Consider the following 13,332-nt stretch of genomic DNA (forward strand, 5'->3'; position numbering starts at 1 on the left):
GCTGCAGTCCATAGGGTCACAAAGTCAGACACAACTGAAGTGACTTAGCACACATGCACAAGTACTTATAAAGGAGGGTTCAGTTCAGTCGCTCAGTCGTGTCTGACTCTTTGCGACCCCATGAACTGCAGCACACCAGGCCTCCCTGTCCATCACCAACTGCTGGAGTCTACCCAAACCCATGTCCATTGAGTCAGTGATGCCATCCAACCATCTCGTCCTCTGTTGTCCCCTTCTCCTCCTGCCCTCAGTCTTTCCCAGCATCACGGTCTTTTCCAATGAGTCAGCTCTTCGCATCAGGTGGCCAAAGGATTGGAATTTCAGCTTCAAAATCAGTCCTTCCAATGAACACCCAGGACTGATATCCTTTAGGATGGACTGGTTGGATCTCCTTGCAGTCCAAGGGACTCTCAGGAGTCTTCTCCAACACCACAGTTCAAAAGCATCAATTCTTTGGCACTCAGCTTTCTTTATAGTCCAACTCTCACATCCATACATGACCACGGGAAAAACCATAGCCTTGACTAGATGAACCTTTGTTGGCAAAGTAATGTCTCTGCTTTTTAATATGCTGTCGAGGTTGGTCATAACTTTCCTTCCAAGGAGTAGGCATCTTTTAATTTCATGGCTACAGTCACCATCTGCAGTGATTTTGGACCCCAGAAAATAAAGTCAGCTACTGTTTCCACTGTTTCCCCATCTATTTCCCATGAAGTGATGGGGCCAGATGCCATGATCTTAGTTTTCTGAATGTTGAGCTTTAAGCCAACTTTTTCACTCTCCTCTTTCACTTTCGTCAAGAGGCTCCTCCAGTGGAGGGTAGGGAGCTTCCAATTCCTTTTCAAAGGAAAAGCAAAATTTTATGTAATCTATAGTGAGGAATGCCAGCCCCCACCCCCAGGGGCATTGAGTCTGTTGTACTCAGTGAACTTGGATGAACTGTCTCAGGTGGAAGATACACTGATCTCCAGAGGGCATTATATTCTGTCTCTTGTCTTGGTTGTCTTCAGAAGACAGGCAGCTGTTCCTGGGTTTGGTCTGTGATGAGCCCTGTTATTGCAATTGCATTTCATCTTTGTTCTTTAATGTTCAAGGGCTCCCTTATTGCCTTGCAGGCCCAGCGCTTGGTGAGGTGGGGGAGGCCATGAGGGAACTCTCGGAGGTAAAGGACTCCTTGGACATGGAAGTGAAGCAGAACTTCATTGACCCCCTTCAGAATCTTCATGACAAAGATCTGAGGGAGATTCAGGTACCTGCTACTAGTTATTTGGGATCTGGATGTTGGAATTGTACAGATGCAGGTCCCCTTTTCCTTTAGGAAACATCTTTTAAAACTTACCATGCATGTTGTCAACACTGAACATGTGAACTGCAAAAAATCCAGCATGAAAAGTCGAAATAAATGATAAATGTAGTACTTTTTGTGCCACTCACGAGTATTACATTTAATTTCTCCATCTTCAGTTTTCAAGTTTTTCAAGCATTTTTCTCCAGAAGGATATTCTTTCCCTGACTACACAATTTTATTAATTATTCTCTGTTTTCTGAGATGATTTCACCCTCTAAAATACCAGCCGTACCAGTTGTTAGCTTGTATACATAGTTCTTTTACTCTATAAACTTGTGTTTTCATAATGGTTGTTAGACTTGAGGAAGAATACCCAACTATCCTTTCTAAAACACATAGAACAGTTTAGTTTTTCCAAATAAATAATGTTTAACTGGATTTAACCTCTAACTAGGTGTGTAATGTTTGCTCATTCATTCTTTCAACAGATATCTGTTTAACTTGTCTGAAATTTGATTTTCAGATAAATGAAGTCTCTGCAATCTCTAGCTTAAATCTTCAACCCTGTCACGCTATTGCTAGGTGGCAGATTCACTCCAAACCTAACATGTCTCTCTGATTCCAGTGCTCTGTCTTGCAGGTGACTGCAGGTTCAGACATTTTAAAAGGATATTCCTTCCAAAGGAACAAGCACTTAGTTTGGACAGGGCATGGGCTGGAGGCAGGGTGTGCAGTGGCAGGACAGTCAAGGATATTCTTCCTCCCTCCTTCTCATTTCTTCCCCACTCCCAACTTCATTTTCACTTCCTTCCCTCTCACTCCCTGAACACCCAGGGTCAAGAGAAATCCAGCACATTTTTTCCCACCCATTAGTAGTGGGACACTGCAGCTCATAGGAAAAAAATACTTTGTGGCTTTGTGAAACTACTTTGCTAATTGGTTACTGGAGGCGTTGGGGCAAGGCTGGGCAGTCCCACACCTGGCATGTGTGCATCAGGGGTGATGCAAAGAGGAATTGCTGCGCAGTGTTGGGGGTTAGGTCCTGACGAAGGTCCCTTTGAAGTTAGGTCTTCGGACTCAGTGTCATCATCTGTCAGATGGGAGACTGAAATTAATCCATGATTCTCCTAAAGCTGCATCAGTCTGCTAGGGTAAGTGCTGAGACTGAGTTGCCTAGGCCCCAGCCCTGGATATTCTAATTCAGGTGATCAAGAATCAGTAGCTTTAGTAAGCATCTTAAGGTGATTCTAATAGACTGGATTACCTCAAAAATAAATCCCTTCCAGCACTAATGTTCTATGATATGAAAAGGAAGAATACTTTTCTTTCTCACTTCATTTCAAGGGAACCATTTTTCCTCTGCCTTCCCACAAGATACCATTTTCTTGAAGATGGAGACTTGTGAGCCCCATATGCCTGTGCTTTCTAAACCTGTAGGGTGTGTACACACCTTCCTAGCTTCCACACCTAGTCATAGGGCGGAGAGGCATATATTCCACCTTAACTTTGACCCAGCAGGGGCAGACAGTAAAGGGCATCAGTATTTTCCACAATTTCTTTCTTGCTATTAATTATTTTTAAAGGTGTTTCCCAAACATAAATGTCTTAGCCTTTAGAAGCATTTGCCCCCATTGATGTGTGTTTCTTTATTTCTCTGGTGATGTGATGTTTTAGAACTTAGCCTGCCTTATTTTGGAAGCAAATAGGCATGGTGGGGAAGTGAGCTGTAAGTAGTCTTTTTCCATAGGTCCTTTCAAAGTACATTTCTGCCGTTGATTTTTTCAGCATCATCTAAAGAAGTTGGAGGGTCGACGCCTGGACTTTGATTACAAGAAGAAACGACAAGGCAAGATTCCTGATGAAGAGTTACGTCAAGCTCTGGAGAAATTTGATGAGTCTAAGGAAATTGCTGAGTCAAGCATGTTCAATCTCTTAGAGATGGATGTAAGTGACTCTCCTGTGGTTTTTAATTTAACTTCACCTTTGAGGAACAGGATTAATGTGTTAAAGGGTTATATAATTTAAAATGTGAATGACTGATAGTACTATGTGATGAAAGCTTCAGTAGGTGGTTATTTTTAAGAATAATTTAAAATTACAAAGTAGACTGAGAAACTGTAAAGCTGTTTCTATATTCCTGTAGTTTGCTGTGAGCTTCCCAGATGGTACTTGTGGTAAAGAATCCACCTCCTATTGAGGGAGACACAAGACTCAGGTTCAATCCCTGGGTCAGGAGGAGACCCTGCAGTAGGATACGGCAACACATTCCAGTATTCTTGCATAGAAAAATTCTATGGACAGAGGAGCTGGCAGGCTCCAGTTCATGGGATAGCAAAGAGTCAGATACAAATGAGCACACACACACACACACACACACACGCACACACACACACACACGTGACAGCACAATAAAACGTTTGGTGTAACTAGATTTTTGTCTGCTAATAATCTTAAACTATTATAAATAGTAGGGAGATAAAGGATGTTTCTGATGATCTGGGCTTCCCTGGTGGCTCAGATGGTAAAGAATCTGCCTGCAATGCTGGAGACCTGGGTTCAATCCCTGGGTTAGGAAGATCCCCTGGAGAAGGGAATGGCTACCCACTCCAGTATTCTTGCCTGGAGAATCCCATGACAGAGGAGTCTGGCAAGCTACAGTCTATGGCATCACAAAGAGTCAGACACAACCGAGTGACTTTCACTTTCTGATGACCTATATAAGTCCAGTAGTTTAAGCAAATACTCTGTTGAAATGTGAAATGTCAGGCAAATTGACTTCAGATTAAATAAGAAAAGCAGTCAATGTAGTCAGTAAGTATGTGTCCAATATATGTTCAGTTCAGTTCAGTCACTCAGTCATGTCCAACCCTTTGTGACCCCATGGACCACAACATACCAGACTTCCCCATCCATTACCATCTCCTGGAGCTTGCTCAAACTCATGTCCATCGAGTCAGTGATGCCATCCAACCATCTCATCCTCTGTCATCCCCTTCCCATTCTGCCTTCAGTCTTTCCCAGCATCAGGGTCTCATTCCAATGAGTCAGTTCTTCACATCAGGTGGCCAAAGTATTAGAGCTTCAGCTTCAGCATCAGTCCTTCCAATGAATATTTAGGATTGATTTCCTTTAGAATGGACTGGTTGGATCTCCTTGCAGTCCAAGGGACTCTCAAGAGTCTTCTCCAACACTACAGTTCAAAGGCATTGATTCAAAAAACAAAAAACAAAGGCATTGATTCTTCGGTGCTCAGCTTTCTGTGTGGTTAAGATGGTCTATATTTTGAGGTAAAATTAACCTTTTCTTTCCAAAGGTAATTACAATTAAGGTTGAAGATTGTCACATAGATACTACATTTGGGACATAGGTGAGATAGTTTAAAAGTTGTCTTCACATTTCCAGAGTGCTGAATAATTTTTCATGGCTTTAAAAGTTGCTTTCTAACCACTCATATCATAAGACCTGTTAACCAGATTTTCTGTCCTTGCTCATCTTCACCTCTAGCCCCATCAGACCAGCTTCTGCCAAGATGTTTAGAGAGCCTTTAGGTACTTGCCACCCCCCTTGACTGGTGACAGGGGTGGCATGTTGAATATATACAGACTTCCAAACTCTCCAGAAACACTGCTAGTTTGTGATTATGTAAAACGATGTGTCCATCTACCTACTGAGGAGGAACACCATGAGTCACAGCATTCCTTCTCTTCACCAAGGACCCAGCCCCACTCCAAAACTCATGGGGTAGCATTGCCTCTATTCACTCAGAGGCCACTGTTGTAACCAAGGATGCTTAGAATATTAGAGGTGGAGTGAGCCCAAGGTGTCACTTAACCCAACCCTTTTACATTACAGATGAGGGTCAGAGAGAACAAAAGATTTTCTGTCAAACTACACTGTCTCCCGTAGTGCCTCATATGAGAAATCAATATTTACATTTTTATTAACAGCACTGATATTGACTTAGCATAAGAAGTATAGAGAGCAAAGAATGTTCTTGTCAATGCATCTTTTGTCCTATAGAAAATCAATCAAGGAAGCTAAATCCTAATCAGAAGGTTGTGGCTAAGCATGAGACTGCTTAATGAGAGCTTTGTGATCTCTGGGAGGATTCTGACCAGTGTTTCTTCTCCTAGAACTAGAGTTTCCAAGCACAGGGATGCTTTCTTTTCTTTAATCAATTTGTTACCTGCAAAACTATCAGTTAGCCTGGCTCACTGCACAGTCATGGGCACCGCTGAGCACTGGGCTGTATGTCAGGGGTAGCTGCGTCATTTGGACTGAGCAGTAGCAGATGATTAAGGACTGTAACCTGATAACTAAGATGTGATCCCCCGTTGATCTGCAGATCGAGCAGGTGAGCCAGCTGTCTGCGCTCGTCCAAGCCCAGCTGGAATACCATAAGCAGGCAGTCCAGACCCTGCAGCAGGTCGCCGTCAGACTGGAGGAAAGGTATTGTACAGTTCCCTGCATTTTCTATTTCCATTTTCGTGCTATGAAATGGTGTATAAAGAAGTGGAAATATTAGAATACATTAGAAGAAAACTTCTTCAGAATTCCTACTGATCCTACATAAGCAACCTGTGAATCATTTGTTTTGATTTTATATTGTCTTAGGCTCTGATTTCCTTCATTTCCTTCACTTTCCTTCATTCCTTCCTAATGTTGTATTTGGGCTTCCCTGGCGGCTCAGTGGTGAAGAATCTACCTGCCAATGCAGGAGATGTAGGTGTGATCTCTGGGTCGGGAAGATCCCCAGGAAAAGGAAATGGCAATGCACTCCAGTATTGTTGCCTGGGAAATCCTGTGAACAGAGGAGCCTGGTGAGCTGCAGTCCACGGGGTCACTGAAGAGTTGGACACAACTTATTGACTAAACAACAATCATCATGTGTTTTATGAGCAATCAGTACTTAGGTAATACTTTGATGGGACCCCCAGGAGGCTACAAATGATAATGGATGTGACTTGCCGGCCAGCTGTGCCGTGGGTACTGAAGGCAGATCATCATCGATCATGTAATAGCCCTGTAAACCAAGCATTGTTAACCTCACCTAACAGACCACAGACCTGGGCTCAGGGTCGTGATGCGGTGCCGCCGGGGCTCCCGTGTAAGCACAACCTCTTGGAAAGCCTGCGTTGTTTCACGCTTTGTGTTTCCCTAAGTGGCGATGAGGTCCATCGGAGGGGCTGATTACTCATGCCTGTCCCGCCTGCTCAGATGGGCCCCTAGCCTGGCTGCGTGGTTTAGTTATTAGAGCTGTGGGGCACAGCCTGCCCAGCTGTGTGTGGTGGCCCTGTGCTGTGTCATATGTGTAATTTTGTTTGAGCTGAATGTGTGCACAGCAAAGGATTACCTCAAGAGATTTTATTCTCAGCTCGTGACCAGATTAGGCTCTCAGAGCTGATATGGCTGTAAATGCACAGGGCCTCCTGCAGGTATAGGGCTGTGTTGTGAGAAACTGCCTCAGCCTGTTCCCGTGTGGCCAGCCTCTTCCTCTCCTCAGTGTCGTCCTTGACTAGTGTTTGGACAGTGAACCCTCGTGGAAACATGTGTAACGCTCTGAAGCCTCTAGGAGGGTTGGAAACCATGCATTTCATTGTACTAAAGAAACATGATGTATCTTTGTGACATCTGCTGAGCATGAAGGCCACTTTTCTTTTTTCCCTCTGAACTATGTTCAGAGCCACTGTCATTCTACAACTGCCATACCCTAAACTCCCCCCACACTTGCAGACTGGCCGTGCACTTTGCTTAGTGAACATCTGGCGCTGTGGAAAACACTTCAGGGTGTGCAGAATACGTTTGCTGCCTGTACCTTTCCCACTTCCTCCTGTCTCCCTTGGATTCTTTCTCCTTCCTCTGTGCTGTACCCAAACTATACCGTATTTCCTCCTCTCCTCCCTCCACACATTCTCAAGTTCAGCAGGGAATAACTGTCTTCTGGGAACAGCTATTCATCTAGAAATGACTGCTAACTGTCTTTTACTTTTCTCCTCAAACCCTCTCTGACTTCTCCATGGACAGGTAGACTCCTCACCCCCCGCTCCACCTCTGTGTTCCTATAACATTTTATGCAGATCTCCATAATAGTGTTTACTACAGTTTACAGTAATCAGTTGTTTATGTTCTGTCTTCCCACCAGACCATAAGCTTGAGGGTAAGACCTGTGACTTATTGGTCTTTGTGTTCCTGGCACCTAACACAGTGCATCCTTACAAAGTGAGCTCTGACTAAACGAGGAGAAAGTGAGAGGAAGAATCAAGACAGTGAGGGTACAACCATAGAGGGTGTGACTTTGGCATAAAATATGGAGAAAGACACAGAAAAGAAAACTAAGCATCCTTTCTCATATTCCACAATGGTAGATTGGTGGGTAACCTAAGTATTTTCTGGATTTTATGGCTTTTCTTTTTGAATCTTAATTGGCTGCATCCCTTTTTTCTTTTCAATGCAGAATAAGACAAGCTTCATCCCAGCCAAGAAGGGAGTATCAGCCTAAACCTCGAATGAGCCTGGAGTTTTCTACTGGGGACAGCACTCAGCCCAATGGGGGCCTCTCCCACACAGGCACCCCCAAACCTGCAGGTAAGGAGCTGATAGCTGCAGAACCCATTCCATAGGCCTTGGGCACCCCCAGTTGACACACTTGAGAAATTGTAGGAGTGGTTCAATCTGGCTGCATGAGGAATACACAGTAATATATTTCTTACAGAATGGTGTTGTCAGATAGAAACTTAATGGAGTTCCTTCTTGCCTCATTGACTCTCGCTTCCTCTCTTGTACTCTCTCTCCTCTATTAAACTTTCTTTGTAAGTCCCTTTTTCTCTCACTGTCCACCATCAGCCCACACTTACCTGCTGCAGCAAACACATTTGATTTTGACCTGACTTTGTGGTCTTAAAGTCACCTTAATATGTCAGTTTCATTGTAGGGATGTCATGGGTTTTTTTTCCGCCTGTTTTTCTGCTTCTGTGAATCTTGCCTGCATAAAGGTGAATGCCCCTTTACAGTGTGTGCCCACATACACTCACTTATAACCCACAGAGAGCAGCTCTAGGAAACTGTTGGATTTATGGGGTCAAAGAAACATGTGGGTGAATATATTTGCAGATGAACATATTCTGAGTCTCAATAGCTGCTCGACTTTCCTCCTCTCCCTACCCTCCAGCCAGTTCACTGTGCTGTGGTAGCAGGTTGGAACAATAAAAGTGAAAACTTATTTTCTATCAAGGATACTGGTGTATACCCAGTAATGCATCCTTTTAGCTGACACCACTGCTGTCCACCCGCTACATGCAGATCGGATAAGAGCCTGTGCCTGCGATATGTTCAGCCTTAGTGATCTGCTTGGTTGAAGAAGAGGATCTGTCTGATGCTAGATGTGGACTGTAAGGATATGCAGCTTTCCTCTGTGTTTCCTGCATCCCCAGTGCTGAGTGTTCGATGGGAGGAGCACAGGTGTCCTCAGGAGACGACAGAGGGAAGAAGTAAGGAGTGTGATGCTGGCGGGGGCTCTCTGCCCCTTGGGCTGAGTTCTGCTGCCCAGAGCTGCACTCTGGGTGTGGATGGCAGCGTGGTTTTTAGAAGTTAGCCGGTTACAGGGACTAGTCATGTAAGTTATAGGTAACCTGTTCTCTGGTGCTCAGAAACCACTCACATACTCCACTTTTCTCTCGGAGACTCATACACTTGCTTTCTCTAAGTAAAAATAAATAAATGTTATTGTTCCCCTTCAAAGCCACCTAGGTGGCATGGATCTGCATGCACTTCTCTGAGTTTGTTAGTATATGTATATGCCTACTCTGTCAGTATGCTTACTGATTTAATATAGATCTCTTTTAAGATATGGGCCCATCCATCATTATTTAAATCAAGGTAAAATATGTTATTTTTCTATGCCATAGCTCTGATGGACACACATCATAGTCATATATGCGGTATATTAATGCACAGGTATAATTATATGACTTTTATATAATCTCATTTAATAGCCACAGTAGTACCATGAAATGAGTTCTAACTGTTCATTCCAATTTTAGACAAAGAAACTGAGACTGAAGTGCCTTATGCAAGGTCACAGAGAGTAAGAACTTGAACACAACGTTTTATACTGTCTTGTTTTTCGTTATATTATAGCAACTTCCAGAGATTGAGGTCTTTAAGAAGTGTGAACCACACTGTTATTCTGATGCTGCAAAACATTGTCCATGTAATGAACTGTACTATTCCATATAGGCAGAGATCTTAAAGTGCTAGTGTGGAAAGAATTTCGACCATGCTCCATGATGAACCTAAATCTCATTGTGCTGTGCTAAGTCACTTGAGTTGTGTCTGACTCTTTGCAACCCTACGGACCGTAGCTCACTAGGCTCCTCTGTTCACGGGATTTCCGAGGCAAAAATACTGGAGAGGGTTGCCATGCCCCCCTCCAGGGGACCTTTCCAACCCAAAGATCGAACTCTTGTCTCTTGTCCTGCCTTGGCAGGTGGGTTCTTTACCACTAGTGCCACTTAGAAAGTCCAAATCTCACTAAGACTCCTTAAGTCATTGGGTCTTCCATCTCTGCACATTGTTAGGAAGGCCAGCCTCGATGAACTGTGTTGTATGTATCAAAAGAGTAGATGTGACCAGATTTTAATACTGGAAAAAGAAACAGGGATTCAGCAACTCCCAGAAACATGAGAAAACTGCTGAAGACTGGCAGAGAGCAAGGTGCCATGCAGCAGACACTGGGGACCAGTGCCAGGAGGACGCTTCAGCAGGAAGAGGAGTGAGGGAGGAACCCAGGGGACAGCCAGCCAGGCAGTTGCCGCAGGCAGTAGTCGCGTGTGTTAAATTCCCCTTGTCTCTCTGTGCTCTTCTCTCCTGCTCTTCCCCCAGGTGCCCCAATGGATCAGCCCTGCTGCCGAGCTCTGTACGACTTTGAACCTGAAAATGAAGGGGAGCTGGGTTTTAAAGAGGGAGATGTCATCACACTCACTAACCAGATTGATGAGAACTGGTATGAGGGCATGCTCCATGGTCAGTCAGGCTTCTTCCCCATCAACTATGTGGAGATTCTGGTTGCTCTGCCCCACTAGGATGTTAATGCTGGCTGCCTCACCTCTTCTTGACCCAGATAGTTAGGTTTAACCACTGCTTTGGTAATGCTGCTTACAATACATCCCAAGTGCAGGCTGCAGTGGTCCAAGTCGTCAAGCCCCACTGAGTACATTTGGTTGACTTGTGTGATCCCACAAGAGTCATGGTGATGGATGATATCTTCTTAGCCTGGTGGGCATGGCATGTGCTTTTCCAGTACCATTTAAGACCAGCCAGTAGTCACAGAACTGCTGTTTACACAGTTCTCAGGAGGCTGTGGCCTCTGAGAATTTGACCATGAGCCACGTCACAGATCCACCATCCTACTGAAGATATTATCTATCACTGGCGGGCCATCTCAAGGTCTCAGGTTCTCTGTTTAAGTAGAAGAGAAAGTTCTTGTTTTCACATCAACCCCTCCCAAACGTGTGAGTCACAGAACTGTCCAAGAAAGCCTCCCTCACCAGCAAATTATCTTCTTGTCTGAATGAGTGAATCCCTGGATGCTCTCATAGAAAGTGTTGAGTGTGGATTCAAAGCCTTCTCTGAAAAGTCTCCTTTGTTCCTCTGCTTATGCCTATTTCTGAGGTTCAGCTGGTTTTCTTCCCTCCCTGCTGTTAAAACCAGAGAGTGATTCCCATTTTATCTCTAAGTAAGATGGTCATCATGTTGTGGGAGGAGCTGAAGAGGTTCTCTGCTATGAGGAATTGGAAAGGACCTGGTCTCCAAGCTTTCCTTTCTTGCTGTACAGAAACCAGATATGTATACAGGGCATTTCTGAAGGTACACAGAAGGGGGAACAGATGTCTTCACTTCAGTTCTGTTTATGAATTACATGTTTCATGAATCCATTTGGTACAGAAACACAAGAAGAAGAGCACTCGAAACCATTTCCCGACTAGTTCATAGACCAAGAAACAGTAACTATCTTCCCATTCCACTTTCACCTTGTGTTCTTTGAACATCGTTTGTGCATATTCTGCCCTCAATGAGGACCAAATAAAGATGATTTTTGTGCTTAGCAGTTTAAGATGTGTGGCTGCATATGCAAGACTTTCGCAGTTCAGTAATGACATTTCTTTCTGTCTCTTCTATCTCCTCTTCATTTTGTGTGTACAGTGCTATGCGTACGCTTATGAGTTGTTGTTGTTGTTTTTTTGTATCAGTCATTAAAATCTTGTTAGGTATCCAGAGTTCTATTTATCTAGCTGTACAGATTCTTTCAGAGGTTTAATGTGCTGCTTCGGATGTGCCACCTGCGGTTGTGGATCATGTGGAGTGAAAGGCAAATCTTACTGCTTAATGTATAAAGTCTTCCCACGGGAAGCGTTGCTGTTTCCAATAAATATTGCTGAAGACAGAACCAAAGGCTCTGGTGCTTTATTTTGTGTTAGTTGTCTGGGTCCAGCAGTGGGTGGACTAGTCTTCATTGCCTTCTGACACAGCCAAAGCAGACCTGGTTCCAACCTCAGACCTACTTCTCTGTAAGCAGGGCAAGTTCCATTATCAAGAAGGAGTTAGCCTGGACACTGGTAACTTCTTGGTAACCCCAGGAAGGAGGAGATTTGAAAAAAAAAAGGATAAGAAAGTAGGAAGAAAAGGACTTCTATAAAAGTTAAATAAGATAGCATCATGTTGATATCATGAGAAGAATATAATGTTCAGAGGAGCAAATAAAAGATATCATTTCAATCAGTCTTTTGTTTTCTTTTATGCTTGAAGAGAAAGGAATGGACATGGAAATACAGATTGGCCAAAAGCCAGCATTCTTTTCTCTTGGGTGTATATTGGGGGTGTGGGGTGGGAGGAGGGGAGCAGTGCATACAGAATATGCATTTCCTGAGCTCCTGAGAAAATAAACATGTTCTTTTGTGTACTGGGTGTCCTTGTATTCTTCCATGCTGAGGGCAATAATGCAAATGTTCTAATATAAAGCAAATAGTTTTAATCTAACTCCTCAAGATTTACAGAAGATACACTACTACACATATATATTATATATCAATCTCTCTAACTGAAATATTTTTTTCAACCTGTGAGTTAGAGTATTACAGATCAATTCTTCAAACCAATTTAAAGAAGAAATTACCAATGACTTTATTGTGAATGGAGAAAATTCAGAGGAATCACAGGTAAACTATTAGACTCAATAAGTAATAGGATTACTGGACATATAATCAATATCCAAAAATTTAATATACCAGTAATGGTCAATTAGAAAAAATTAATTAAAATATATATCATTTACAAAGGCTTAAAAATTTAAGTCCATAGATATAAATCTAATAAGAATTATGTAAGAACTCTAGGTAGAAATTTATGAAACATGTTTGAGAAAAAATAAAGAAGACTCTAAGTGAGTGAAGAGATATTTATGGATTGGAATTTATGGATTGGAAAACTCAACACTGTAAATATGTTATTTCTACTCAGATTGACCTATAGGCTTAGCACAATTTCAATCAAAATCTCAGGAAGTTTTTTGTGTGTATTTGAAAATTGACATGCATATCATAAAAGTTATGTGAAAATGCAAGTGTATATTTCTTCCTAAAGAAGAGCAACAAAGATGGATGACTTTTTATCGATATAAAACATGAAGTTACAGTAATTAAGAAAGTGTGATGTTGATACAGTGACAGGACAATAGATGATCCATACAGAAGAACAAGTCCAGAAAGAAGCCTATATATATTCAAGCAATATTTGAACCAGTAAAGCTTTCTGATGTCTTTAATGCTACATGTACCAATGTGACTGTACCTGTGTCATAGTAGTTCTGTAACATCAGAGGGAAACTAACAGCAAGACCCAACACCAAATAGAGTAATCTCATAATGCTTTAATGTCGAATTAAACTAAAAACCACAGCTTCCAGGAAGAACTCAATGTTTAAGGGAGTCACTTACCAGATTTGGAACTATCTGAATTCCTTATTTTTATTGAAGAATAATAAATTCCTT

The 13,332-nt window shown here is 42.7% G+C and overlaps 1 protein-coding gene across 3 annotated transcripts in view; it reads left to right on the forward strand.

The window, feature by feature from the left end:
* The window catches only part of SH3GL2 (SH3 domain containing GRB2 like 2, endophilin A1), a 215,118-nt gene extending 203,381 nt beyond the window's left edge, over positions 1–11,737 (forward strand). For all 3 annotated transcript variants that reach the window (XM_070480551.1, XM_020898816.2, XM_020898815.2), the window contains 5 exons: positions 1,116–1,249; positions 3,074–3,232; positions 5,634–5,737; positions 7,743–7,873; positions 10,169–11,737. In XM_070480551.1, coding sequence (XP_070336652.1) covers positions 1,116–1,249; positions 3,074–3,232; positions 5,634–5,737; positions 7,743–7,873; positions 10,169–10,368 — 728 coding nt within the window. In that variant the 3' untranslated portion in view covers positions 10,369–11,737. The remainder of the gene's footprint in view (positions 1–1,115; positions 1,250–3,073; positions 3,233–5,633; positions 5,738–7,742; positions 7,874–10,168) is intronic.
* Positions 11,738–13,332: the final 1,595 nt, after the last annotated feature.

The sequence above is a fragment of the Odocoileus virginianus genome, chromosome 18 (genome assembly GCF_023699985.2).
Source record: "Odocoileus virginianus isolate 20LAN1187 ecotype Illinois chromosome 18, Ovbor_1.2, whole genome shotgun sequence".
Lineage (NCBI taxonomy): Eukaryota > Metazoa > Chordata > Mammalia > Artiodactyla > Cervidae > Odocoileus > Odocoileus virginianus.